Source organism: Myotis nattereri (assembly GCF_964212035.1).
Source record: "Myotis nattereri genome assembly, chromosome: 1".
NCBI classification, from domain to species: Eukaryota; Metazoa; Chordata; class Mammalia; order Chiroptera; family Vespertilionidae; genus Myotis; species Myotis nattereri.
Genome location: NC_138075.1, coordinates 125,699,547 through 125,727,069, shown reverse-complemented (window position 1 = coordinate 125,727,069; position 27,523 = coordinate 125,699,547). Strand labels below are relative to the sequence as shown.

Genomic DNA, 27,523 nt, shown 5'->3' with positions numbered 1-27,523 from the left:
GTTGTATGAGTACTTTATATATTTTGGATATTAACCCCTTATCAGATATATCATTGGCAAATAGGTTCTCTCATTCAGTAGGTTCCCTTTTCAATTTGATGGTGGTTTCTTTCGCCTCTGCGGGAGGCGACTGGGCTGATCAGGGGAAGGTGTCATCCCCATTACCCCGCTGCTGCTGTCACTGCCAGCTGCGGCGGCTGCGAGGCCTGAGTTCTGGGCCTCGCAGCCGCCAGGATTGACGGCTGCCTCAGCCCACAGCTGCTGTGAGCCCCAGGCCTTGCAGCTGCTGTGGAATTTTCCAGATGGACGTCCGGAAGACTTCTGCCCTAATTAGCATATTACCCTTTTATTAATATAGATGAAAATATATATTTTTCTGATTGATGTTTCTGGTTTCTTAGTATATATTCCTAAATGTGTGATCAATGGGTGAAATGGGAGTTCTATATTTAATTTTTTAAGGAAATTCCATACTGTATTCCAGAATGGCTGCACCAGTCTGCATTCTCACCAGCAGTATACTAGGGTTCCCTTTTTTCCACATCCATGCCAGCACTTTTCATTTATTAATTTGTTGATGACAGCCATTCTGACAGGTATGAGGTGATACCTTATTGTTTTACTTTGCGTATCTCTGAATATCAGTAACTTTAAGCATTTTTTTCATGGAGAAGTGTCTGTTTGGAGATGTGTCTATTTAGGTTCTTCGCCCATTTTTAAATTGGATTGTCTTTTGTTAAGTTATATAAATTATATATATCTTTTTAAAATATATTTTTGTTTATTCCAGGGAGGAAGGGAGAGGAAGGGAGAGTTAGAAACATCAGTGATGAGAGAGAATCATTGACCAGCTGCCTCCTGCACACCCCCTACTAGGGACTGAACCCGCAACCCGGGCATGTGCCCTGACTGGGAATCAAACCATGACTTCCTGGTTCATAGGTAGATGCTCAACTACTGAGCCGTGCTGACCAGGTATATTTTGGATATTAACCCTTTTATCAGATGTATCATTACCAAATATGTTCTCCCATAAAGTGGGCTCCCTTTTCGTTTTGTTGGTGGTTTCTTTTGCTGTGCAGAACTTTTTTATTTTGATGTAGTCCCATTTGTTTATTTTCTCCTTAGTTTCCTTTGCACTTGGAGATGTATCCATAAACATATTGCTATGAGAGATGTCTGAGATTTTACTGCCTTTGGTTTCTTCTAGGATTTTTATGGCTTTATGTCTTATAATTAAATGTTTTATCCATTTTCAGTTTATTCTTGTGTATGGTGTAAGTTGGTGGCCTAATTTAATTTTTTTGCATGTATGTGTCCAATTTTCCTGACACCATTTATTGAAGAGACTATCTTGAGTCCATTTTATGGTTTTTCCTCCCTTATCAAATATTAATTGAGTGTAATGGCTTGGGCTGATTTCTGGCATTTCTGTTCTGTTCCATAGATCTATACGCCTGTTCTTGTGCCAGTACCAGGCTCTTGGAATTACGGTGGCCTTGTAGTATAACTTGATATTTGGTCGTGTAATTCTTCCAACTTTGGTCTTCTTTCTCATAATTGCTGGGGCTATTCAGGGTCTTTTTTGATTCTATATAAATTTTTGGAGTATTTTTTCTAGATCTGTGAAGTATACTATTGGTGTTTTAATAGGTATTGTATTGAATCTGTAGATTGCCTTGGATAGTATGGACATCTTAATTATGTTAATTCACCAATCCATGAACATCATATATTCTTTCAGTTGTTTACATCTTCCTCTATCACTTTTTTCAACATCCTTTAGTTTTCCAAGTACAGGTCTTTTACATCCTTGGTTAAATTTTTGCCTAAGTATCTTAATTTTTTGTTGCAATGGTAAGTGGGATTGTTTGTTTTGTTTCTCTTTCTGAGAATTCATTATCTATACTAATAATAGCCTAGGTGATCCTCATGCCCTCATGCATCATGCTCTAATGTCATCACAAGATGGCCGTCACAAGATGGCTATGTGCACAGCAGAGGCAGGGCCCGGCAGAGGAGGCGGGTTGCGGCAGAGGAGGGCAGTTGGGGGCAATCAGGCCAGCAGGAGAGCAGTTAGGCGTCAATCAGGCTGGCAGAGGAGGGCAGTTGGGGGCGATCAGGCTGTCAGGGGAGGGAAATTGGAGCAATCAGGCTGGCAGGGGAGCACTTAGGCATCAATGAGTCTGGCAGGGGAGCGGTTAGGGGGTGATCAGGCAGGCAGAAGCGGTTAGGGACAATCAGGCAGGCAGGCAGGCGAGTGGTTAGGAGCCAGTAGTCCCGATTGTGACGGGGATGTCTGACTGCTGGTTTAGGTCCCAGATTGGAGAGGGTGCAGGCCGGGCTGAGGGATACACCCCACCCCATGCACAAATTTTGTGCTCTGAGTCTCTAGTTGATATATAAAAAAGCCATCAATTTTTGGGTGTTGCTTTTGTACCCCGATACACTGCCAAATTAATTTATTAAATCTAGTAGTTTTCTGGTGAAGTCCTTAGGTTTTTCTATGTATCTCTGTGGCTAGGACTTCCAATATTATGTTGAATAAGATTGTTGAAAGTAGACATCCCTGTCTTGTTCCTGTTCTTAGGGAAAATTGTTTTAGTTTTTGCCCATTGAGTATGATGTTCTCTGTACATTCGTCATATATGGCCTTTATTATGTTGAGATATGCTACCTCTGTTTTCACTTTGCTGAAAGTTTTTAGGGTTTTGGATTTTTGTCAAATGCTTTTTCTGCATATATTGGTATGATTATGTGATTTTTTGTCTTTCAATTTGCTTATGTGGTGTATCACGTTTATTGATTTTCAAATATCATACCAGCTTTGTATTCCTGTAATAAACGTCACTTGGTCATGGTGTATGATATTTTTAATATATTGCTGGATATGATTTACTAATATTTTGTTGAGGATTTTAGCATCTATGTTCATCAGGGATATTGGCCTGAAATTTTCTTTATTTGTCGTGTCTTTATCTGGTTTTGAAATTAAGATAATGCTGGCCTCATAAAAAGAATTTGGAAGTGTTCCTTCCTCTTGGATTTTTTGAAATAGTTTGAAGAGTATAGGTGTTAGTTCTTCTTTGAATGTTTGGTAAAACTCCCCTGTGAAGCTTCCCTGTGAAGCAGTACGTACCTGGGCTTTTGTTTGCTGGGCATTTTATGATTACTGCTTCTGTTTCATCAGTTGTTATTGGCCTATTCAGGTTTTCTGATTCTTCCTGATTGAGTTTTGGAAGATTCTATTTTTCTAGGAATGTGTCTATTTCATCCAGGTTGTCCAGTTTGTTGGAATATAGTTGTTCTTAGTATTTTATTTTAATTTTTTTATAATCCTTTGTATTTCTGTGGGGTCAGTTGTTACTTCACAACCTTCATTTTTGATTTTATTTATTTGGATCCTACCTCTTTGGTTTTTGATGAGTCTGACTAATGCTTCATCAATTTTGTTTATCCTTTCAAAAGAACTAGGTCTTGTTTTCATTGATCTTTTGTATTGTTCCTTTGTAGTCTGTATGTAATTTATTTCCATTATAATCTTTATTATTTCCTTCTTCTTATTCTGGGATTTTCTTGTTGTTCTCTCTCTCTAATTCTTTAAGTTGTAGGGTTAAATAACTTATTACTTTTTCTTGTTTTTCTGAGGTAGGCCTGCAGTGCTATAAACTTCCCTATCAGGACTGCTCCTGTATTGGGTGCATATATGTTTACCATAGTTATATCCTCTTGTTGTATTGATCCTTTTAATATTATAAAGTGGCTTTCTTATCTCTTGTTATGGCCTTCACTTTGAAGTCTGTTTTTTTTTCAGATATGAGTATTGCTAACCTAGCTTTTTATTTTCATGTCCAATTGCCTCGAAAATTTTTTTCCATCCCTTCACTGTCATTCTGTGTGAATTCTTTGTTCTGAGGTGGGTGTCCTGTAGACAGCATGTATATGGGTCATGTTTTCTTATCTATTCAGCTACCCTATGTCTTTTGATTGGTACATTTAATCCATTTATATTTAAGGTTATTATTGCTAGGTACTTATTTATTGTCATTTTTATTCTTTATGCTTGTGTTTTTCTATTTATATTTCTTCTTTTTAAAACAGTCCCATTAGTATTTTTTGCAGTGCTTGTTTGGTGGTAATAAACTCTTTTAGCCTTTTTTTTTTTTTTGTCTGTGAAGTTCTTTATTTCACCTTCGATTTTGAAAGGTAGCCTTGCAGGATAGAGTAATCTTGGGTTCAGTCCCTTGGTTTTCATTACTTTGTATACTTCATGCCATTCCCTTCTGGCCTGAAGTGTTACTATTGAGAAGTCATCTGACAGTGGAATTGGAGTTCCCTTATAGGTATCTTTAGTTTTCACCATTGCAGCCTTTAAGATGCTTTCTTTGTCTTTAATATTTGCCATTTTAATTATAATGTGCCTAGGTATGGGTTGTCTGGGGTTCATCTTTTTTTTTTTTTTAATGTATTTCTTTATTGGTTTCAGAGAGGAAGGGAGAAGGAGAGAGAGATAAAAACATCAATGATGAGAGAGAATCATTGATCGGCTGCCTCCAACATGCCCCCGACTGGGGACCGAGCCCGCAACCCCGGCATGTGCCCTTGGCCGGAATCGAACCTGGGACCCTTCAGTCTGCAGGCCGACGCTCTGTCCACTGAGCCAAGCCGGCCAGGGCCTGGGGTTCATCTTTATTGGGACTCTGTGTTTCTAGAATTTGAGTGACTTTTTTCTTTACCAGGTTAGGGAAACTTTCTGCCATTATTTTTTCATATAGGTTCTCTGTTCCTGTCTTAGATCCTGCTCCTTCTTAAACCCCTGCAATGGAAATGGTGTTACATTTCATGTCCCAAAACTCCCTTAGACTCTCCTCCTGCTTTTTAATATTTTTTTTTCCATTTGCTGCTCTGAATGGGTGCTTTTTTTTCTACCTTGTCTTCTAATTTGCTGATTTCTGTTCCCAGCTTCTTCTAGTCTACTGTTGAAGCCTTCCAGGGTGTTCTTTCATCTATTTTGTCCCTCATTTCCAATTGATTCCAACCTCTTTTTTCAAGTTGATGTAGCTCTCATTAAGTCCCTTATAATTCCCATTAAGTTCCTTAGAGTTCTCACTAAGTTGCTTATAGTTTTCACTGAATTGTTTGAGCACCCTTATTATTATTAGTCTGAATTCTTTATTTGACAAATTGCTTGCCTACATTTCATTTAGTTCCCTTTCTGCTATTCCTCCTTTTCTTTAATTTGGGGGTTGTTTTTTTCTCCCCATTTTTGTTGTCCCTTTTATTTTTGTTTCTATGTATTAGATCAAATTGCTAAGCCTCCCAGACTTTGTGGGTTGATCTTGTGTAGAAGGTGTTTTGTGGAACCTAGGGATGCAGTCTCTTAGATCTCCTGAGCTGGCTGCTCTAGGAAAGCACCTTACTTGAGTTACTTGGGTTCTCCTGTTGTAGTTGGGTTATCGTCCCGTTTGTAGATGGTCTCTCCTCTCAGTTTGGCTGACTATATGGCTCACCTCTGACCACGTTGTGCAAGCTGCTGTGGAGGCGCTGACCAAACAGAACAAAATACAACACAAGAAAACACGAAACAAAGGAAAAAAAAATGCACAAGACCCCTACAGCACCAACAAAAGCAATTACCAGAGAAGAGATAATTAGCAAAGAGAAAAGAGAGCAAGAATGATAGAAAGAAAGAAAGAAAAAATATGAGGAGAAAACAAAACAAACAAAAAGCACAAAGAAAAACCAACAAAAATGTGTGTGTGTGTTGGTGGGAGGAATATATAGATGCAGAGCTGGAATAAAGAAAATAAGACTAAAGAATTAGGTGAATAGTGAAGGAAAATGGTTTAAAATAAAGGTGATGAAAAGCAAAGCAAAGATGGAAAGAAAAGAAGAAAAAATTTTGAAAAGGAAAACAGAGAAAACAAATAGATCTAAAATAAGAAAAGGAAAAAAGATGAGAAAGCAGGAGACAAACACAAAAGAAAGAAAAGAATTTGAGTTGTGACAGAAAAAACAATTTAGAAGGCAAAAGGAAGAGGAAAATTAGATATATGAATGAAACAACATCATAGAATAATAACAAATCAATAAAGCACATAGATAAAAACAAATAAAGTGGGGAAAAAGAAAGAAAAGAAAAATAATTTAAAAAGAGAAGAAAATAAAAAAGGGAAATAAAGAGAAAAAGGTGAAGTGCAATTTCATATCAGCAGAGTTTAGTGATCCATGGGATCTCCCTTTAGGTCCTGTTCTTCTTTTCTGTCTGCCAATTCTAGACTTCCTCTGAGGTACTTAAGTGCTAACCAGTCTCAGGAATTGTTCTTTTGTTTTCATCAACCTGCTTGAAGCTCTAAGCCAGCAGTTCTCAACCTGTGGATCCCGACCCCTTTGGGGGTCGAATGACCCTTTCACAGGGGTCGCCTAAGACCATCGGGAAACACATATATAATTACATATTGTTTTTGTGATTAATCACTATGCTTTAATTATGTTCAATTTGTAACAATGGAAATACATTCTGCAATCAGATATTTACATTATGATTCATAACAGTAGCGAAATTACAGTTATGAAGTAGCATCGAAAATAATTTTATGGTTGAGGGTCACCACAACATGAGGAACTGTATTAAAGGGTCGCGGGATTAGGAAAGTTGAGAACCACTGCGTCTAAACTGTTGACCTTGGCTGCAAGCGGGAGGAGCCAATCTGCAACTAGCTATATTTGTTAGCAGCATGGGACCCAGGGGTGGGTCAACAAACTTCCCCTCATTCCCCAGGCTCCGCCTCTGTCTGCCTTTGCCTGCCAGCCAGCTATCAATCTTAATCTCTCAAAAGTTTATTTCTGAAAGGGCTTTCCATGGGGGAGGTGCTGTTCAGCTTGCAGAAAAAGTGGTGGGTGTGTCTCCCTGTCCCAGAGCTACTTCTCTGCGAATGGCCCAAAGTATTACTCTGCCCTTGGCTGGACAGAGATCGTTGTATGAAGTTCAGTGGGTTTGGCTGGGGTTTTTATCAGCTCTCCTGTGCAGGGAAAGTACCTGTCTAGTTCCCAGGATAGTGGGGCAGATAGCCCCTACCCCAATCCAGTCACTGGCACTCCTGGGACCGTTCAAACCTGTAGGCCTGGCGTCTGCTTTTGTTTCCTCTGAAAAGTTCAAAATGCAGGGTGCGCCAGGCAGGGCTCCTGAGGGTAGGACAGACTGTATCACCTAGGGAGGGTTTTTTTCTTTACCTGCCCTATTGCTACTGGAAGTGGCTAGCTCCTCTCAGGAAAAGTGGCTGTTTCAGTTGGGAGATCTGTGGCCGAATAACTCCTGGCTGCTGCTTTCCCATGTCTCCCTGCAAAGCTTCCCACTCCAGCCTCTCCTTAGGCACCTCGAGTTTGTGTCTCCCTCCCTGCGCCAAAGCATCGGGTGAGTAGTTGCAAATGAAAACTCCTGTGCTCTGGGCCTTAAAAACAACCACCACCCAAACACAACAGCAGCAGCAAACTCCCCGAAACTGGGGCTTTCTCTCTGCCTCCAGTCTACCGTCTTCAGACTCTGCATCCCTGCCTTTCATGTTACATGGGCTATAGGTCTTGGTTGTAGTGCTCTGGGCTGTGGAGCCCAGCCTGGGTTGCAGGCCTCTATCTTCTGAGAGAACAGATCCTCCCATAGCCAGCACCTCTCTCCTCACTCTCGGCCCTGCCACCCCTGGGAGCTGGGTCAGCTCCTCTCTCAACCTCACCCTTCCTTCTGGTCTCTATGTGTTTTTGGTCCTTACTTAATATAAGTCTCCTCCTCAGATGGACCTCACTTGATAATCCCATGTGGATGTTCTCTAATTTAGTTGTATTTCCAGTCTGGCCCTGGGAGTGTTGTAATGTACCCTGCGAATCACAGAAGGATACCTCAAGAAGTCGAATTAAAGAGTCACATTTATTGCAGTCTGGAACTACGAGGGGGCCATGCACTCCGAATCTCGCAGGGATGTTAGATTAGGTTGCTCAGGAGGTGGCGTAGGAAATAAAGAGAGTTGAGTCAATCAGAAAAGAAAGAAAGGAAAGGTTTTATTCTGTGTCCCCGGGTGACCCACGAACCCCAAAGACAGGGCCCGTGGATTCGCGCCAACAGGGTGGGAGGTTTCTTTTTTATACTGCGGTTGGGTGAGGGTCAGGGGCATGAACTGAGGAAGTCCCCGCCACAGGGGGTCGGCAGGGTATTCAGGAAGGAGTCAGTAGCTGTGTGGGGGTTGTTGTGGATTCAGGGAGAAGCTGGTATCTGTGTCTGGGTATCTGTGTCTGGCACGCTGATCTGTTAGAAATTCCAGGGAGGGTCCATTATCTCATCACACGTCTGCATGTATCTGATCCTGGGCTCTCTCCGACCTAACAGATGAGATGGCCGCAAAACCAGATTTAGATAGGCAAAAATCACAAAGGTATTGATTACATCCCAAGGTCTGGAATGAGGAACCTCATCTGCAAAAAGCAGTTTACAGAAGCAGAAGCAGCATGTTATCTAAATTACAGTTTTTGGGTCTCCAGAACACCTAGTCAACAGGGACACGTTAACTGGAGCCCTCTAACTTTGGGATAACTGTGCTGTCCTTCCCAGGTAAAGGAAAATGTGCTTTCTAAGACCAGTATAACCACAATCAATGGGATGTTCACATAACAATAGGGTATTTAATCGAATGGGGTGATTTATATAATTCAGGAAATTAAAATAACTTTTCTATTATTTTAGCAAGCAAATAAGTACAGAAACCAAACAGCAGGGTTAGAGTTAAACTACAGTTTCTACCTGAGATGATTGTTACCATACTTCAGGAGGAGGTGCACAACAAGTCTGTCTATTCAGCCACCATTTTTTCTCCTACAATCCCTTTATTTCTAAAGATGATTACAGTGTACAAATCTTACGCATCTTTTTGATATATTCATCCCTAGGTATTTCATAATTTTTACTATTATAATTTGTATTTTTTTTCAAATTAGATATTAGTATATAGAAAAGCAATTTTAACCCTAACTGGTTTGGCTCAGTGGATAGAGCGTCAGTCTGCAGACTCAAGGGTCCCAGGTTCGATTCCAGTCAAGGGCATGTACCTTGGTTGCGGGCACATACCCACTAGGGAGTGTGCAGGAGGCAGCTGATCAATGTTTCTCTCTCATCAATGTTTCTAGCTCTCTATCCCTCTCCCTTCCTCTCTGTAAAAAATCAATAAAATATATTTTAAAAAGAAAAGAAAAAGGAAAACAATTTTATATTCACCTTGAATTCTGCATTATTAAAAATCATTTATTAGTTCTAGTAGATTTTTCCCAGATGCCAGTTTGATATGGTATTTTTGGACTGGAACACTCGCTGTTCCCCTGGGCAGGATGTCCCAAATTCTCTGTCCACTGGAGTTGAAGAATGAATCCATGGACAGAAGGTGGTATAGCAAAGGTGCAAATTTATTAAAGAACAAGTACGGACTCCCACATAGGGAGGGGGAAGTGTCCCACAGACTTCCTGTGCCCATGGTTTATAGGGGCTGCAGTTCCTGCGTCCTGATATCCCCTTTGATTGGTCAATATTCCCTTTCAAATTGTTACTATAGTAACTCGGGAGGTCCTCCTCCCTCACTGTCCTCCTATTCCTTCTGGGCTTTCTTCCTTCTTCTTTATTTTGTAAATATAGACCTCTTGGCAACTCCCAGTTCTCTTACCTTATGTAGATGTAGCTGTTGCCTCTCCCTTTTGTTATGGAGATGTAACTGTGCCTGGCTTCCTTGTTCTATGAAAATGTACCTTCTCCCAGTCTGTAGCCCTGTGTTTTTTTTTTCATAGACTCCAATTCTAAAAATTCCCTAAGCCTGCCTGTATTCCCCTAAAATTCCTGTCTCAAATTGATATTTGACACAAATGATCAGATGGTCTGTAAATAAAGGCAGTTTTATTTCTTCAAATTCTCTTCTCGTTGTATTTCTTTTCTTGCCTGATTGTATGGACTAGAACAGGAATGGGCAACTTTTTTGTGAGTGGATGCCAAAACCAGCAAAATCTCTGACTCAAAATTCTTCTGCGTGCCAACCTAATTTTTTAAGAACATGTTACGCCTACTTGATATCTCTTAAGGTGTACGTATGTGAAGAACCTTGAAGAAATAAAATTCATTCAAGCGACAAAAACACAGTATATGATGATGAAAAATACATTTATTTTTTAATGTATACATGTACACTGATAGTCCGACAGAAAACTTTATGTCTCCATTTGATATTATCAGTGGGATTTTTGCTGCTGCATCACTAATGACAGAGATTTTACATCAGGTTTATATTCCGTGACCTTCAGAGATATGCACGAGCTACTACTTTCATCCGTCAGGCTACTCCTATTACAAGACTTAACAAAACTCATCCCTGAGAACAAAGATTCACAAGCGTATGTGGATGAAAACATGGAGAGTAATGCTGTTGCAAAGTTTTTTAAACTGAAAATTTTCTGGAACGGCATTCCAAGTCCTCAATAGTTCATTTTCGACACTTCTCTCTGGTACTCCTGTCTCTAATCACTTTTTTCCAATGTTTTCTAAGTCAACTCTAAGGTCAATAAATTTCTGCTTCCAAATTGAGCTACTCTGAAATTCAATCAATTGCATGCATTTCAAAGTTAGCCATGTCTATCCATGAAAACATTTGTAAGTTTAGTTCCTCCTCATGCTGCCTGGAAACCTCATGAATTTTGCTATCTCTTCCAGCCTCTGAATTTCGCAAATCTTGAAAAGAACTGCTCAATAGTTGACTCGATAATGTTTAAAAACAGCTTTTGAAGGCTTTGACAGTCTGTTCTGTCATCTTTTGGGAGGTCTTTGATGTGCCTCTTGAGGTTTGGGAAATAACTAAATCTCTCACCATCCACATCCCTCTTAAAGACTTCCAGTTTCTTTTCAAAAGCCTTTATGTAACCAAACGTAACATCAAATGTCTTGCCAGTTCCTTGTAATTTAACATTTAAGTCATTCAAATGTTCACAAAAATTGTAAATGGAAGATTATAAGAGAGGGTTTCATGTGCCAGCAAAAGTTACTGGCATGCCATGTTTGGCACACGTGCCAGGGGTTGCCCACCCTTGGACTAGAACCTCCACTATAATGTAGAATAGAAGCAGTGATAATAAACATTATCATCAAATACTTCTTCCCCCCCCCCTCCTCTCTACAGACATATTAGGCTTCTTGGTGTTGTCCCACATCTCACTGATACTCTTCATTTTGTCATTTTGTTTCTCTTAGTTTTTTTCCTTTGATGGTTTCTGTTCCTCAACAGGAATTAATTCATCTCTTCTTTGGAATTGTCTACTGTGCTTTTTTAAATGTATCCATTGTATTACTGTTTCACATATTTAAATTTTTTATTTTGGACCTTTTTATATCTTTCATGTCTCTGCTTTGTGAACATGTGGAATGCAATTATGTTATCCATGTTAATGTTATTTTCTTTAATTCTAACATTTGTGTCATTTCTGGGTCAATTTTGATTGATTTAGTCATTTTAAGGGTCTTATCTCCCTGCTTCTTTATATGCCGAGTAGTTTTTGATTGGTTGCCAGATATAATGAATGTTACTTTTTTGAGTGCTGAGTACTTTTATTTTCCTATAAATGTTTTTAGCTTTTTTCTTGGATGCAGATAATTTATTTAGATGTAGTTTGATTATTATAGGTCTTGCTTTTTAAAATTTGTTAGATGGAGCCAGAACCATGTTTAATCTGGGACTAGTTGTTCCCCACTACTGAGACAAGACCTATTTTAATACTCTATCCAATGCTCTGTGAGTAACATGTTTCCAGAGTGGCTGTTGAGGATACACATGGCAGGTGGGTGAGGAGCCCTATTCTTTCTAATCCTTTAGGATGGGCCTTTCTGTGGCCTTGGGTAGTTTCTCACATGCATGTACTGATCCAGTCTCTTGCTGACTATGCTAGGGAACCCTCTGAGGAGATCTGGGGTTCTTGCTCTGTGCAATCATATCCTTTCTGATACATTCAGGATCAATATTAGCCCCGAGATTCACAAAGGGATGTCACATTTCATGTATTATGTCATGTTTACCTATGGTCGGCCTGCATGACTGTGGTTAAGTCACACAGACATCCTCCAATTGAAAGTGATTTAGAAATGCCCTCAGCTTCCCAGGACAGCTATGGATTAAGAGACCCTTTCTAATCTGAAACTAGACTAGTTCCCTGAATATGTGTAGTGAAGTAAATTGCATCTGTGTGTTAAATATCTATATTTATCATGTTTGACCACAAAAGGAAATTTAACGCTTAGTATACAACCCTCACAAATTTGTACTCAGAGTAACCTTACAAGTCATGAATGACCATTTCCAATATACTATCATATCTGTCCAGCATCCACTTTCTCTGGTGCTATTTTTAATCTTATACTATCATACTATAAATACTAGTGGCCCAGTGCACAAAATTCATGCTCTGGTAGGGTCCATAATGGCTGCCAGCCAGGTACTTCCTCCCTTCCCCCAGCTGCCTGCCACCACCGCCATGCTGCAAGCTGTGGCCTTCCTCCCCAGGGCCGCCCTCCCTTCCCCTGGCTGGCCCTGTCCCCTGGTCAAACTCCCAGACGAACTCCTGGTCGAGGAGACAATGCATACTACACTTGTATTATATAGGAATTGTTTTGCATTTTTAAATAGCAAATTGCTGCTAACCAATATATTTTATTTAATGTTTTAGAAACACTCCCTTTTAGAGAAAAAAATGGCTTATCATTTACCAAAAAAGCAAGAAAATGGCTTCAAAAGAAAAGAGCTGGGAAAAAATCTATCTGATGACAAAGGACAAGATGGAACACAGTGTAAATGCAAGAACATTAAAAATGATGTGGTTCTGTAGAAAGCACTCTTCTATGTATTTAAATTAAAATTCTTTTGTAAAACTTTGCTTATTCTTGCTCTACTTGCTTTGTAGCAGGCACAGTTCTAGGCATTTCCCTATTATAGTTCAAGGTGAAAAGTAGACATGTATGTTAAAAAAGAAATCAAATAATCTTACCAAGTGGTTCCATGACAAGTTTTCCTATACTGCAGTTCTATCTAATTTCCCTATACCTAAACGAATATGTTTGCTACTGAAACTTGAAAAAGTTGCATGTAAGATAATGGCTATTATATACCAATACTAGAGGCTTGGTACACGAAATTCGTGCACGGGGGGGGGGTGGGGGGTGTCTCTCAGCCCAGCCTGCACCGTCTCCAATCTGGGACCCCTTGAGGGATGTCCGACTGCCCATTTAGGCCCAATCCTCTGCTGGCCCAGTCACCCCTAACTTCCCTCCCTTGCCAGCCTGGTCACCCCTAACTGCCCTTCCCTGCAGGCCTGATTGCCCCCAACTGCCCTCCCCTGCAGGCCTGGTTCCCCCCTGCTCTCCTCCCCTGCAGGCCTGATCGCCCCCAACTGCCCCCTCCTGCAGGCCATCTTGTGGCCACATGGGTGTGGCCATCTTGTGTGTTGGAGTGATGGTCTATTTGCATATTACCTCTTTATTAGATAGGATAGTTTTCTTATATGTTGCCAGCCAGAAAGAATAATGGACAATACCAAAGAAAAACAAAGGGAAGAAGGAAGGGAGGAGTTAGAGAAGGAAGGAAAATAAGAAAGAATTTAAGGGAAAAAAGAAGGAAATAAAGTTTAAAGGAGGGATATTAGGTCTCGACTTTGCTATACTTGATCTCTACCAGCTGTCTTTTATTTATAACATTATAAAAATACTAGAGGCCCAGTGCATGAATTTATGCATGGGTGGGGTCTGGCTGGCTCACCCCAATGGGGGCTTATCCAGCCAGGCCCTTGGGAGGGAGGGGCCATGGGCATTTGGTGGCTGGCCCTACCCCTGATTCAGGTGTTGGGGGCCGATTGGGGGCTTGGTCTGCAGAGGAGGGATTGCAATTGGGGCCTGGATCAGGCTGGTTGGCTGCCACAGTGCACATCATAGCCACTGTTTGTCCTGCCTTTCCGGTCTCTGGGCTTTTATAGATATACTAGAGGCCCGGTGCACGGAAATTTGTGTACTCAGTGTGTGTGTGGGGGGGTCCCCTCAGCCCGGCCTGTGCCCTCTTGCAGTCTGGGACCCCTCCAGGGATGACCACCTGCTGGCTTAGGCCTGCTCCCGGGGGATTGGGCCTAAGCTGTCAATCAGACATCCCTCTGGCAGCCCGGGAGCCCTCGGGGGATGTCCACTTGCCAGTGGGGAGCAGGCCTAAGCTGCAGTCTGACATCCTTAGTGCTGCTGAGGAGGTGGCAGAGGCTCCCACCACCACCGCTGTACTGGCAGCCGTCAGCCTGGCTTGTGGCTGAGCAGAGCTCCACCTGTGGTAGCGCACTGACCACCAGGGGGCAGCTCCTGCATTGAGCGTCTGCCCCCTGGTGGTCAGTGTGTGTCATAGTGACCAGTCATTCCGAATCTTTCTGCTGTTAGGGTCAGTTTGCATATTACCCTTTTATTATGTAGGATAGATGCCTGGTGCATGGGTGGGGGCCGGCTGGTTTGCTCTGAAGGGTGTCCCGGATCAGGTTGGGGGTCCCGCTGGGGTGCCTGGCCAGCCTGGGTGAAGGGCTGATGGCTGTTTGCAGGCTGGTCACACCCCCTTCAGGGTGGGGGTCCCCACTGGGATGCCTGGCCAGCCTGGGTGAGGGACTGAGGGCCGTTTTCAGGCTGGCCAAGCCCCCTGGTGATGGAAACTCCCAGCCTCTCCTTTTTTTCTTTTTTTCCCCTGGGATTTATTTACCTTCTATAATTGAAACTTTGTTGCCTTCAGTGGAGCCTCCTGATTGCTCCAGCTCCGTGGCCATGGCAGGCTGAAAGCAAGTATCTGGGGTTTATTTATCTTCTATAATTGAAACTTTTTTGCCTTCAGTGGAGCTCAGAGCTGGCCACAGCAGTTGGGAAGCTTGGCTTCCTCCATCACTGGAGCAACCAAGCCTCCTGCTTGCTCCAGTTTCATGGCTGCCGGCCACCATCTTGGTTGGGTTAATTTGCATATAGTCGCTCTGATTGGCTGGTGGGCATGGCTTAAGGCATAGCGAAGGTATGGTCAATTTGCATGTTTGTCTTTTATTAGATTATATATAGACAGGGTACTTTATAAAATCAGTTTAATTAATAATATTATTTAAACTTTCATAGCCAGAATGCAAAAACTGTAGACCTGTTTTAATTATCTGTTACTCAGTAGTATCAGGAAAACATGATCATCTTCCATGCAGTTATCTTCAAAGCATCCATCCATCCTATCTTGTCCCACTAGTCCTGTTTCTAGTTGAGAGTCTACTTATGTCACTCCAGTAAATTATTAACTAGTCTCTACTGGCTCTTAATTTAACCTACTTCAAACCCATTTTTTAAACTGCTGCCTAATGATACTGTAAATTGTCTTCTGATTGTTTCTTTTCCTGGCCCCAAAATTAAAGATCCCCATTACCTCTCAGATGAAGCTCTTCTTATGCAACTTACCATTCATCACATTCATCACTGTCTAGAGTTCACACCAAATCTAACTTTTTACTTTATTGTACATATCTCCTTGAAAAAGGAAGCTATGATCTAAGCCAGGGGTCCTCAAACTATGGCTCGTGGGCCACATGTGGTCCGCTGAAAACATTTATCCGGCCCGCCGGGTGTTTTTGCCACCGCTGCCTGTTGCTTAGCAGCCGACTCATCCCAGGCCCACAGTGCGCATGTGTGGAATGTGCGCCACACTCTCTGACTCCCCTCCTTCTCTCTGTCTCTCAACTCCTCCTCTCAGTCTTGGGTGTGATCGGACGAGTCAGGAGCTTGCCTGTGCAGAGCCTGCTGCTGCCTGAGGACCGAGGTAAGAACAAGTTAGGATTTATTTTTTCTTGAAGTTAGGAGGTCTATTTTTTTTATTTTGCAGTTAGTAGGGCCTTTTTTTTTGAAGTTAGGAGAGTCTTTTTTTTTGAAGTTTTGTTTTTTTACTTCAAAATAAGATATGTGCAGTGTGCATAGGAATTTGTTCATAGTTTTTTTTTTTAAACTATAGTCTAGCCCTCCAACGGTCTGAGGGACAGTGAACTGGCCCCCTGTTTAAAAAGTTTGAGGACTCCTGATCTAAGCAATACATAGACTCTTGAGCCAAACCACTGAAGTCCAAGTGCTGCTTTACCATTTTCTAACCAGGTAAATCATTTGGACAAATAACCTCTCTAAGCCACAGTTCCCTCATTTGAAAACAAAGGTAATACTCCTAAATAATTCCTATAAAATATTTAAACATTCTAGCCCATAGTAAGCACTCTATTTCAATTGTCCGATCAAATGGGACTACTGACCATTCCTAAAACACAATTTCCCTTTCATACTTCTATACCCATTTCATCCAATTTTCTCAGCCTGGACTGATGTGCTCACTGAGCATCTGTCCACATTCTACAATCCTTTAAACTCCACTGTAAATGAAACTCCATGAATTCTTACATAATAAATGTAACTAAAACATCCCTCTCCTTTGAATCCTTATAGTGCTTTGTATCATTGTTTTTTATTTTTGATATATTCAAAGCCCACTGTTCTTTTTATTTATTTATTTATTTAGAATTGATCCTAAAAGAGGAATGAAGGGAGAAAGAGAGAAACATTGATATGAGAGAGAAACATTGATCAGTTGCCTCCCGTACGTGCCCCAATGGGGATTGAACCCACAACCTAGGTATGTGTGCTGACTAGTCATCAAATCTGCCTCCTTTTGGTGTACGGAATAACACTCTAACCAACCAAACCACACTGGCCAGGGCTACTTTGTGTCATTCTTGATACACTAATTACATACTTCCAACTGTCTTAATCACCCATAATATTGTAACCTTTGTATTCTCAGGGCACCTGGTTCCGTATGTAGATATGTAAGTATAGACTAATGATGTATTTGCTGAATGAACTAATCCATCTATCAGCTCATTGAGACGACACAATGTCATGCCTTAGAAATCACTTCAGTAACTACATGCATTTCTTACTCTTCAACTGTTAACTTTCTCATTAAATAGCAAAAACAGTTTCAAGTAGACATTTTAAACATTTGTTACTTCAAATCCCCCTCTTTTGAAGACGTGGAATATAAATAATTTATATTATTGAGGTGACAGAGGATAAGAATACTTGTTTCACAGATGAAATCAAATCCTTCCTCTGTGGTAATGTTCCCACAAAGTAGGCTGCTTCCAGAGGGACAGGGAGAGAATGGATGAGGAAGGGACTCTCAAGGGAATCTGCTCCAGTGGGCAGACAGATCGCTCTCACATTTTATATCTCTAACAAAAACCCGTTGAGCGCATCTGTTGAGAGGGTCCTTTGCCCCCTAAAGGTTTAGGAACAGGAACTAAAATCAGCTCTATCACGAACAAGGAACATGGATGGTGTCTTATGCCCGGCTGTGGGCACACCTAAGAACTGCAATGGTCACTGTGGGCTGGTGCATCTCCAGCCAGTATGTTGGTGTGCAGCCCCACAAAGAGGAAATTACATTTTCCAGTTGAGCGTGTGTAGCCTTTCCTTGCTGCCAGAAGAAAATTCTACCTCCATTTAACTTGAGGGATACTATTTCAATAGTTACTGTCTTTCTTCCAATTTCACATCTTTCCATCTTCCCCAATTCTTCCCCCGCAGTCCCACATGTAAATTAACATATGAAATGTTACATGTTAGATGAAACTTTGTACATGTTTGGCTAGCCTAGTGAAAAAGACACTAAAAGTGTCATAGATTGAATTGGGGGAAAAAAAGTATATGACCTGATAAAAAACTGTTGCAGCTGAAATTTCTAAACATAATAGACATTGAGCTGTCGATCTAGAACAATGCCTTTAAATTCATGTAGCATTAGTGTGAGTTCTCAGGTTGTTGACTCTTTGTGTTGTGCTACAACAGAAGTTGGCTAAGTTTCCATGTGAAGAGCTAGATAGTAAACACCACAGGATTGCACAGCATATGGTCTCTGTCAAAACTATTCCTTTGTGCCTACTATTTCACTGTAGCACATTGAAGCTGTAAACAAAATAAGGACAGATGCATGTGGCTGTGATTCAATGAAAATTTATTCATGAACAGTGAAATTCAAACTTTAATTTCTACATCACAAAATATTATTTGTTTGCTTTTTTCATGATTAAAAAACTGTAAAACGATCCCTAGTTTTGAAGGCTGGTCAAAAATAGATGGCAGGCCAGATTTATCCCATGGGTGGTAGTTTGCTGTCCCTGTACTATTTAAATTTTGGACCCATAAATTAGTTGAATGTGATAACTGTATTCTGTTGTAGTATATAGATGTCAAATTATATTCAGTTCATTTTTTTCATTGATTTTTTGCCTGCTAAATCTGCCCACTTATAATAGAGGGGTACTGAGGTCTCTAATTATGATAGTAAATTTGTCTATTTTTCTTTGTAGTATTTTTTTTTTTTTTGCCTCATGTAGTTTGTCACTCTGTTATTGGGTGTATATGTTAAGGATTGTTATATTTTCTCGGAGAATTGGCTGCTTTATCATTATGTAATGCCCTTCAGTATTCCTGATATCTTCCCTTGCTTTGAGGTTTGTTTTATCTAAAATGAATACAGCTACTCCTGCTTTCTTTTGGTTAATGTTAGGTTAATATGTGTTTTCTATCACTTTACCCTAACCTATATGTCTTTATAAAATGGTGTTTCTTATAAACAACATTTAGTTGAGTTTCTTTTGAGCCAGGCTGACATTTGTCTTCTAGTTGGTGCATTTAGACCATTGATGTTCAAAGTTATTACTAACCATAAAGGAAATTAAAGATAAATACCACTAATCTTCTGAAACTTCATAGATCATTTTAAAGTCAGAACTTTTACTGGCAAAACAAAACAAAACTGGTGCAAATATTCCCAAATTATAAATTAAATAGATCATATGAAGTTCTCAAAATGAACACTAAGTTATAAATTTTCCAATATCACAAAGAAATACTGTTCTTTCAATTCAGCATTTCAATGCTGTAGCACTTAAAAGATTGCTATGTAACTTAAGAATGCTATTTAATATAAACTTCCAAAAATTGAAAAGCATAGTGAAATGTATTTTTGTGAGACAGATTATTTTATGATAGTACATATGACAACTATAGTTTTTGATGGGAAAAAAATCACATTTGGAATTTTTAATTATATTTATTGTGGTAACATTGGCTAATAAGATTATTAGGTTTCAAGTGTACGTTTCTATGATAGATGTGTGCCCACCACCCAAAGTCAACTACAACGAAATACCAGTTCACATATGTTAGAATGGCTATTACTAATATTTGGAATTTTAAAAAAATCTTATTTCAAAAATTCTTACTAAAATAAGAAAGTTATAGCAGGGGGGTAATCTGGGGAAGATGAAAGAGGTAATACTAAAACAATCCAGGAAATCATATTAAAGAGAAATGAGGGTTCATCTAAGACAGTGATGGTGAACCTTTTGAGCTCGGTGTGTCAGCATTTTGAAAAACCCTAATTTAGCTCTGGTGCTGTGTCACATATAGAAATTTTTTGATATTTGCAACCATAGTAAAACAAAGACTTATATTTTTGATATTTATTTTATATATTTAAATGCCATTTAATAGAGAAAATCAACCAAAAAAATGAGTTTGCGTGTCACCTCTGACACGCGTGTCATAGGCTCGCCATCACTGATCTAAGACATCCAATTTGCTTTTGTACAAAAGCAGATTAATAGCTATACTCAATTTTAAAAATTATATTTTTATTGATTTCAGAGAAGAAGGGAGAGAAAGATAGAAACATCAATGATGAGAGAGAATCGTTGATCGGCTGCCTCCTGCACACCCTCTACTGTGGTCTTGACTGGAATCTAACCTGGGGCCCTTCCGTCTGCAGGCTGATGCTCTATCCACTGAGACAAACAAGATAGGGCACTAATTTTTTTAAAGGCAGTTTGTGACAGTGGAGAGGGGCCAATGGCAGAAAAGTCTGATATTTTTATGGGAGGTAAAAGCTTAAATTTGGAGAAATGTTGAGTTCTGGGGATAAAAAAATAGATATACTTAGGAAATGCTCATATCAATTAAATTTTGTTCTTGGAAGAGTTACCTAGTTTTTCTTTTTTAATATATTTTATTGATTTTTTACAGAGAGGAAGGGAGAGGGATAGAGAGTTAGAAACATCGATGAGAGAGATACATCGATCAGCCGCCTCCTGCACACCCCCCACTGGGAATGTGCCTGCAACCAAGGTACATGCCCTTGACCGGAATCGAACCTGGGACCCTTGAGTCCGCAGGCCGACGCTCTATCCACTGAGCCAAACTGGTTAGGGTGAGTTAACTAGTTTTTATCCTAATAACAATGTACAGATGTTACATTGGTGGGACAAACTGCTCCCTGTGGGCACAGTGGTTTCCTTAGAGAATACTGCTACTTGCACCCAGAAACATCTGAGGTAAGAGACCAGAGTGGATGAGAGAGACATGACTTTTCACCTCAGTACATGCAAACAACAAGTGCTACACTAATAATCTCAAAAACTAAAAAATTACATGCCGTTTTTTAGATTTATATTCTGATGCTCTTGAATACCATAAGTTGACTACATCAAATATTTACTAACTTCTATGTCTCAGGCACAGCAGGGAATGTAAGCATATGAAAGAAGCTTGCAGCCTTTGGCTCAGTATAATATTTTAATTCTCTAACAAATATCCATTGAGTAATTTAGATATGCTTTCTAAAATAGTCACATTTCAAATATATTTGGGAATTGCTTAATGATTATGCTTCTATATTATGTTTTGGATAAGCTTGGAGTCCATGTTTAATAAAATACGTTAGGTAATGAGTGCATTGTTCTGATGATTATCATAGCACAATAATATGTTAAGCTCATTAAATAAAATTAAGTATTGCATTTCACAGAAAGCCAGATTATTAATATTTAAACAAAATAACTATTTTGCATAGGAACAAAAGGACATAGTCTATCCTCAATGTCAATCATTTTACAGGTGAAGATCATGTTTCAAAAAGCTTTTCTAGTGAATTCTTAATAAATAAGCAAAAGCCTTCTGGTATCATGGAACACTATGCAGCAGTAAAAAAGTATTTCTTACCCTTAGAGACAGCATTGAGGGAACTGGAGAGTATTATGATAAAATAAGCCAGTCAGAGAAAGACAAATAGCACCTGACTTTACTCATATATGGAATCTAGAGAACAGAATAAACTGATGAATAAAATAGATCCAGAGACATAGAAGCATGAGATAGACTTTTGAATCTCGGAGGGAAGGTGAGGGTGGGTGGGTTGTTGGGAAGAGATTAACTAAAGAACTGTATTTATATATGCATAGCCCATGGACACAGACAATAGTGTGGTGAAGGCCTGGGGTGGGTGTGGGGTGGGTGTGGACTAGAAGGGTTTAATGGGGGAAAAAAGGGACATCTATAATACTTTGAACAATAAAGATTAAAAAAAAAAGCAAAGACAACACATTCCTAAAACCCTGTAACAATATCCTAATCAAATGTGAGATATGTAAACAATATATTCTCATTAAATTTTGTCAAATAGTACATGAATTAAGCATCATGTGATTGGAGAATAATACCCGTTAATACAATAATTATTTCTTTATATGATGACTTTAAAATGTATGAATTCTCTTAAAAGACATTACTAAATAACTTTTCTGAAACTTCTTTTTTTCACTTTTACAAAAGTACTTGGACATTTTAATGAACTCCCCTACATGTAGCTTCAAGCTACCAGGACACAGGCCCCACCAACACCCTCAATCTTCTTCTCAGCTCTTCTGCTGAAGAACTTGGCCTTCACAATGACAGGCTGCTTTGGGAGCCTTCCCTTCCCCAGAACTTTTTAGTAGCTCTATCGCACCACATCAATGATAGGAGCAACTCCAGTCCTGCTTTTGGCAGCATTCACTCGTGTCTGCTCACTGACCAGGGTCCACAGTTTATCAAGGTTAACTGTTGGGCAGAAGCTCTGGTTTCTCTTCAAGTGGTAATGCCTCATCCCAACTTTCCCAAAGTAACCTGGGTGATATTTGTCGAAGTTGATCCTGTGATGATGCAGGCCGCCAGCATTATCGCGGCCCCCCAGGTGCTTCCTGTGCTTGCTGATGGGGCCGTGGCCATGGCTCACATGGCCCCGAAGTTTCTGGGTCTTCCTCAGTCTGGATGCCATGTCAGCGGCCGAGTTGCCTGAAACTTTTTCTAATATTAGTATTGGGAAATGCTGTTAAAAATATAAGTGATTTGCCCTGACTGGTTTGGCTCAGTGGATAGAGCGTCGGCCTGCAGACTGAAGGGTCCCAGGTTCGATTCCTGCCAGGGGCATGTACCTTGGTTGCGGGCGTGTCCCCAGTGGGGGATGTGCAGGAGGCAGCTGATAGATGTTTCTCTCTCATGGATGTTTCTAACTCTCTATACCTCTCCCTTCCTCTCTGTAAAAAATCAATAAAATATATATAAAAAAATAAGTGATTTTATCAAACAAAAAATTGATTCACATAAATGATGGCCAACTAGAAACTCTCCTTTCTAAAATAGCATCATAGTATTGCTTAAAGTAATCCTGGGAAACTTCATTGACTAACTTAATTAGAGATGAAAAGGCCTTTGAGAAAGAACCACCTTCTACCACCCACCACATAGTTTTGTAAACACGTAGAAGGAAAACGAAGGAGAAAACATCCAAATACAAGGGCAATTGAGTTTTTGGAGAACATTTTCTTGTAGCTGGGGACCAGCCACTATCGAATTACTCAGGGGTAAAGGGTATAGAAGAACATGAAAAACTGGGAACTTCTTTATTTGGAGCTGCATTTGCCACCACCATGGTTTAATATAGTAAGATATTGGATGATGACAGCTGACATGTTGGAGCAATAGAAAAAAACAAAATGAGTTGTTATCACAAAATTTATACTTAAATTTATTCTCCTATGCATAACATGGTAAACACAGAATGAAGTGATGTCAGAAGAGTGGCGGTGTAAGGGCACAACTTTTCCTCTTCCCCAGACATTTCAACAAGTTAAACATCTATAACTCAACAAAGAAATCTCTGCTCAGCACAGAAGCACACCTGAGAGACCTATGCAGTGAAACACATGAAGGTGGGCATCTGGGAATAAACAGGGAAGCCAGGAGGGAGGAAAGCACAGAAGGCCTGCAGCCGGGAGCTCATGGCTCAGCAGGCCAGGAGAGGGGAGAAAGGTGGAGGTAATAGGCGCTTCCCTTGGCTAGGCAGGAGGAACAAAGAGCTGCAGGGGTGGGGGCAGCCTAGCAGAGTGAGCTGTGAGCAGTGAGAGAGCAAATAGTGTCTGAGTTGGCAGGCGCCTGACAGAGGTGTTTCAGACAGAAACAGAGCCACAGAGCCCTGCCGTAGTTTGAACTCCGAAGACTCACCTCCTCTTGCCTTTGGAATTGGGTCCAGAAGCATATCATCGGTAATCCAAGAGCTGTTGTAGTGGAATCGCTGTTTCCTTCTGTGACTGATCCTCAGGAGGGGTTCTTGGGGTGGGACCGTGCGGAGATCAAAGGTCGCCATTGTAGTGAGGGCAAAACAAACCCCACCACCAAGCAGGGTGTCTGTACTATCCTAAGGAAGCCACAGAGGTTCAAGACTGGGAGATGACAGAGGTAAAAATGTCGTGATTCAGTGCCATCTACTGGAATATAGTGGAAAAACCTCTTCAGAGATAAATGCGAATACAAAGGACAGCAAATACCCTGAAGAACCACAGTAACAATGATAACCAGAAAGAAAATGAAAAATCCCCAGAAAGCAGGCTGGAACACATGGAAATACGTGAAATAAATATTTCAAGACAAATTTCAAGATTGCAGTTCTGAAAATACTCAACAAGGTGCAAGAAAACACTGACAGGCTATTCAGTGCACTCAGAAAACAAATCTTTGAACAAAATGAGCATTTTACCAAGGAAATTGAAATTTTGAGAAAGAATCAATAAAAAATCCTGGAAATTAAGTTTGCAATTAAGGAGATTAAGAATGAGAAACTGAGCATAGAAAATAGGACCAACCAGTTAGAGGAAAGAACTAGTGATATCAGAGTTAATAATCAAGAAATGACACAAAGGGAAGAAGAGAGACAGAATAAAGAAAAATAAAAGAGCTCTATGAGGCCTCTCTGACTCCATCAGAAAAGGTAATATTAAAATTATAGGCATTGAGGAGGAGGAAGAGAGAGAACATGGAATGGAGAGCCTATTAAAACAAATAATGGATGAGAACTTCCTGAATCTATGGAAAGAACTAGTTCCTTGAATCCAAGAAGCAAACAAAACATCTAGTTACTTACCTCAATACAAAGAGACCCTCTCCAAGGCACTTGGTATTGAAGCTGTCAAAAATTAATAACAAAGAAAAAATTCTAAAAAAAAGAAGGACATAACTTACAAAGGAAATTCCATCAGAATTTCATCCAATGTCTCAGCAGGAACTCTACAAGCCAGAAGAGAGTGGAACCAAACATTCAAACATCTAAGAGAGGAATTACTAGCTACAAATAATATATCCAGCAAAATTATCTATTAAATATGAAGATAAAATAAAGACATTCCCAGAAATAAAGAAGTTGAGGGATTTTATTGCCAGAAAACCTCCATTGCAGGAAATACTCAAGGGAGTTATTCTGCCTGAAACAAAGAACATAAGGTCACAACATTACAAGTAAGATCACTAAAAAGCTTAGAGCAGTGATGGTGAACCTTTTGAGCTCAGCGTGTTAGCCTTTTGAAAAACCCTAACTTAACTCTGGTGCCGTGTCACATATAGAAATTTTTTGATATTTGCAACCATAGTGAAACAAAGATTTATATTTTTGATATTTATTTTATATATTTAAATGCCATTTAACAAAGAAAAATCAACCAAAAATATGAGTTTGCGTGTCACCTCTGACGCACGTGTCATAGGTTTGCCATCATTGGCTTACAGCATAAATGGGGATAATTTGTGACAACAAAAACATACAAGGGGAAAGCAGAAAGGTCTGAACTGGCAAAAAAAGGTGAAGATCAAATGCACTCAAAAGGGGAAAAAACTATGGTATATATGCAACTTCATTTTTTATACACCTAATGGTAACCACACACAAAAATCTCCAAACCAGGACATTTAGCTTAAACAAAAAGAGGAAACAGAGGAGAGATGTATGGAATAACACCAAACAAAAATAGCAGACAGAAACATAAAGGAAAAGAACCAAATGGAGGTACAGAGCTACCAGAAAACAAAAGATAAAATGGCTATAGGGAATCCTCATACACCAATAATTATCCTAAATGTAAATGTTCTGAATTCACCAATAATGAGGCACAGAGTAGCAGAATGGTTCAAAAAACAAAACCCAACCATCTGCTGTCTACAAGAGACACATCTAAGCTGCAAAGACAAAATTATATTCAAAGTAAAAGGGTAGAAAATGATTCTCCAAGGAAATAAAATCCACAAAAAAGTAGGTATAGTCATACTATATCTGACAAAATAGATATCAAGATAGCAACAATAACAAGAGATGAAGATGGACACTTTATAATGATAAAGGGAACATCACATCAAGGACATATAACACTTCTTAATATATATGCACCCCGCCATGGAGCATCAAACATATAAAACAACTATTCAAAGGACAAAAGGGAGAAACAGATCAAAACACAATCATAGTCTGGAACCTTAATACTCCATTGACAGCTCTAGGCAAATCAGCCAAATAGAAAATCAATAAAGAAATATCAGCCTTAAATGACACACTAGACCAAATGGACATAATTGACATTTCAGAACCTTTCATCCCAGAACATCTAATTATACATTCTTCTCTAGTGCACATGGAACATTCTCAAGGATAGACTATATGTTGGGTCACAAAACTAGCATCAACAAATTCAAGAAGATTGAAATTATACCAAGCATATTCTCTAACCATGATGCCTCCAAATTAGAAATCAATTTCAAAAAGGAAGTAAAGAAAACCACAAATACGTGGAGATTAAATACTACTAAAAATGATTGGGTCAAAGAAGAGATAAAAGATGAGATAAAAAGATATAGAGACAAGTGAGAATGACAATACAACATACCAAAACCTCTGGGATGCAATGAAAGTAGTAATAAGAGGTAAGTCTATATCATTATAGGCCTATCTCAAGAAACAAGAGAAATCCCAAGTAAACAACCTAACATCACATCTTAAAGTGCTAGAAAAAGAAAAAAAGCAACCCAAAGGAGCAGAAGAAAGGAACTCATAAAATTAGAGTAGAATTAAATAAAATAAAGAACAAAAAGACGATTCAAAAAATCAATAAAACAAGGAGCTGGTTCTATAAACAGATTAATAAAACTAACAAGACCCTGACTAGACTCACTGAGGAAAAAAGGGAAAAGACCTATATTAAAAAATCAGAAACAAGAGAGGAGAAGTCACCACAGACATCACAGATATACAAAGGATCATACTAGAATATTATGAAAGACTATATGCTAACAAATTCAATAACCTAGAAGAAATGGATAAGTTCCTAGAAATATATAATCTTCCCAGACTAAATCATAAAGAATTGGATTATTGGATTTACAAAATGGAGATCACCGGAGAGAGACAAGATGGTGGTGGAATAGGCAGACATGTCCCAAGGCTTGTCCCGGAGCAAATAGAATGAGCAGCTGAAACAGATAGCATCCACCCCCGAATTGGCAAAGTATACTCAGCTGGTGAGACAGTTTGCAGCCGGGAAGGGCAGAGTTCCCCTGGAAAGGTAAAAACCAGGGACCTGGGCAGGAAAGTTTGCCAGATCTCTGAGCCCAGAGGGTCAGAGGGAGACCGTGCAACACCCAGCTGTGTCCTTTGGGACAGGCAAAGCCCCTGACTGGGGAAAGGAAATCGGCAAGACTGTTGGCGCCAGGGGATTTGAGATCTGGATTCCATAATTACGGAGGACTGAACCTAAACGGGGTAGCCTGAAGCACTGACCAGACCATTCAGTGCAATGCTAGAGAGCAAGCCACATAACCAGACACCTGGAGAGGAGGACCAGCGATGCGTGCAGCTCACTCCTGTCCAAAGAGCAGCAGCCATGCAAGCAGCCCACCCCCATCTGAGGAGCAGCACAGTTGCAATCAACCTGTCCAAGTCCAAGGAGCAGTAGCCCCACAAGCAGCCCACCACATCAGAGGAACAACAGCAACGTGCAGCCAGCCCCCATTCAAGGAACAGCAGCCATGTGAGCAGTCCGCCCCAGTTCAAGGAGTAGCAGCTGCATGTGTAGCCCGCACCCATTCAAGGAACAGCAGCCTCGTGATCAGCACACCCTCTGTCTGAGGAACAGCAGCTGTGTGAGAAGCCTCCCACCACCAGCCAGAGGAGCTGCTATGGCTGTGAACAGCACCCACCAGAGGAGCTGCTGCCAACTGAGGAGCAACTGCTACCACAAC

The 27,523-nt window shown here is 40.1% G+C and overlaps 2 protein-coding genes across 2 annotated transcripts in view; one reads left to right on the top strand and one right to left on the bottom strand.

Annotated features, from left to right (window-relative positions):
- The window catches only part of LOC308528725 (fibrous sheath-interacting protein 2-like), a gene marked incomplete at its 5' end in the record, with an annotated part of 36,385 nt that extends 23,455 nt beyond the window's left edge, over positions 1-12,930 (top strand). The window contains one exon of the mRNA XM_081104484.1: positions 12,733-12,930. Coding sequence (XP_080960610.1) covers positions 12,733-12,891 — 159 coding nt within the window. The 3' untranslated portion in view covers positions 12,892-12,930. The remainder of the gene's footprint in view (positions 1-12,732) is intronic.
- Positions 12,931-21,761: 8,831 nt separating this feature from the next.
- Positions 21,762-22,247, bottom strand: LOC308530843 (large ribosomal subunit protein uL15-like). The gene is given in 3 exon segments (XM_081107580.1): positions 21,762-21,917; positions 21,921-21,926; positions 21,930-22,247. Coding segments are annotated over 3 exon segments (441 nt in total). The 5' UTR covers positions 22,245-22,247; the 3' UTR covers positions 21,762-21,797.
- Positions 22,248-27,523: the final 5,276 nt, after the last annotated feature.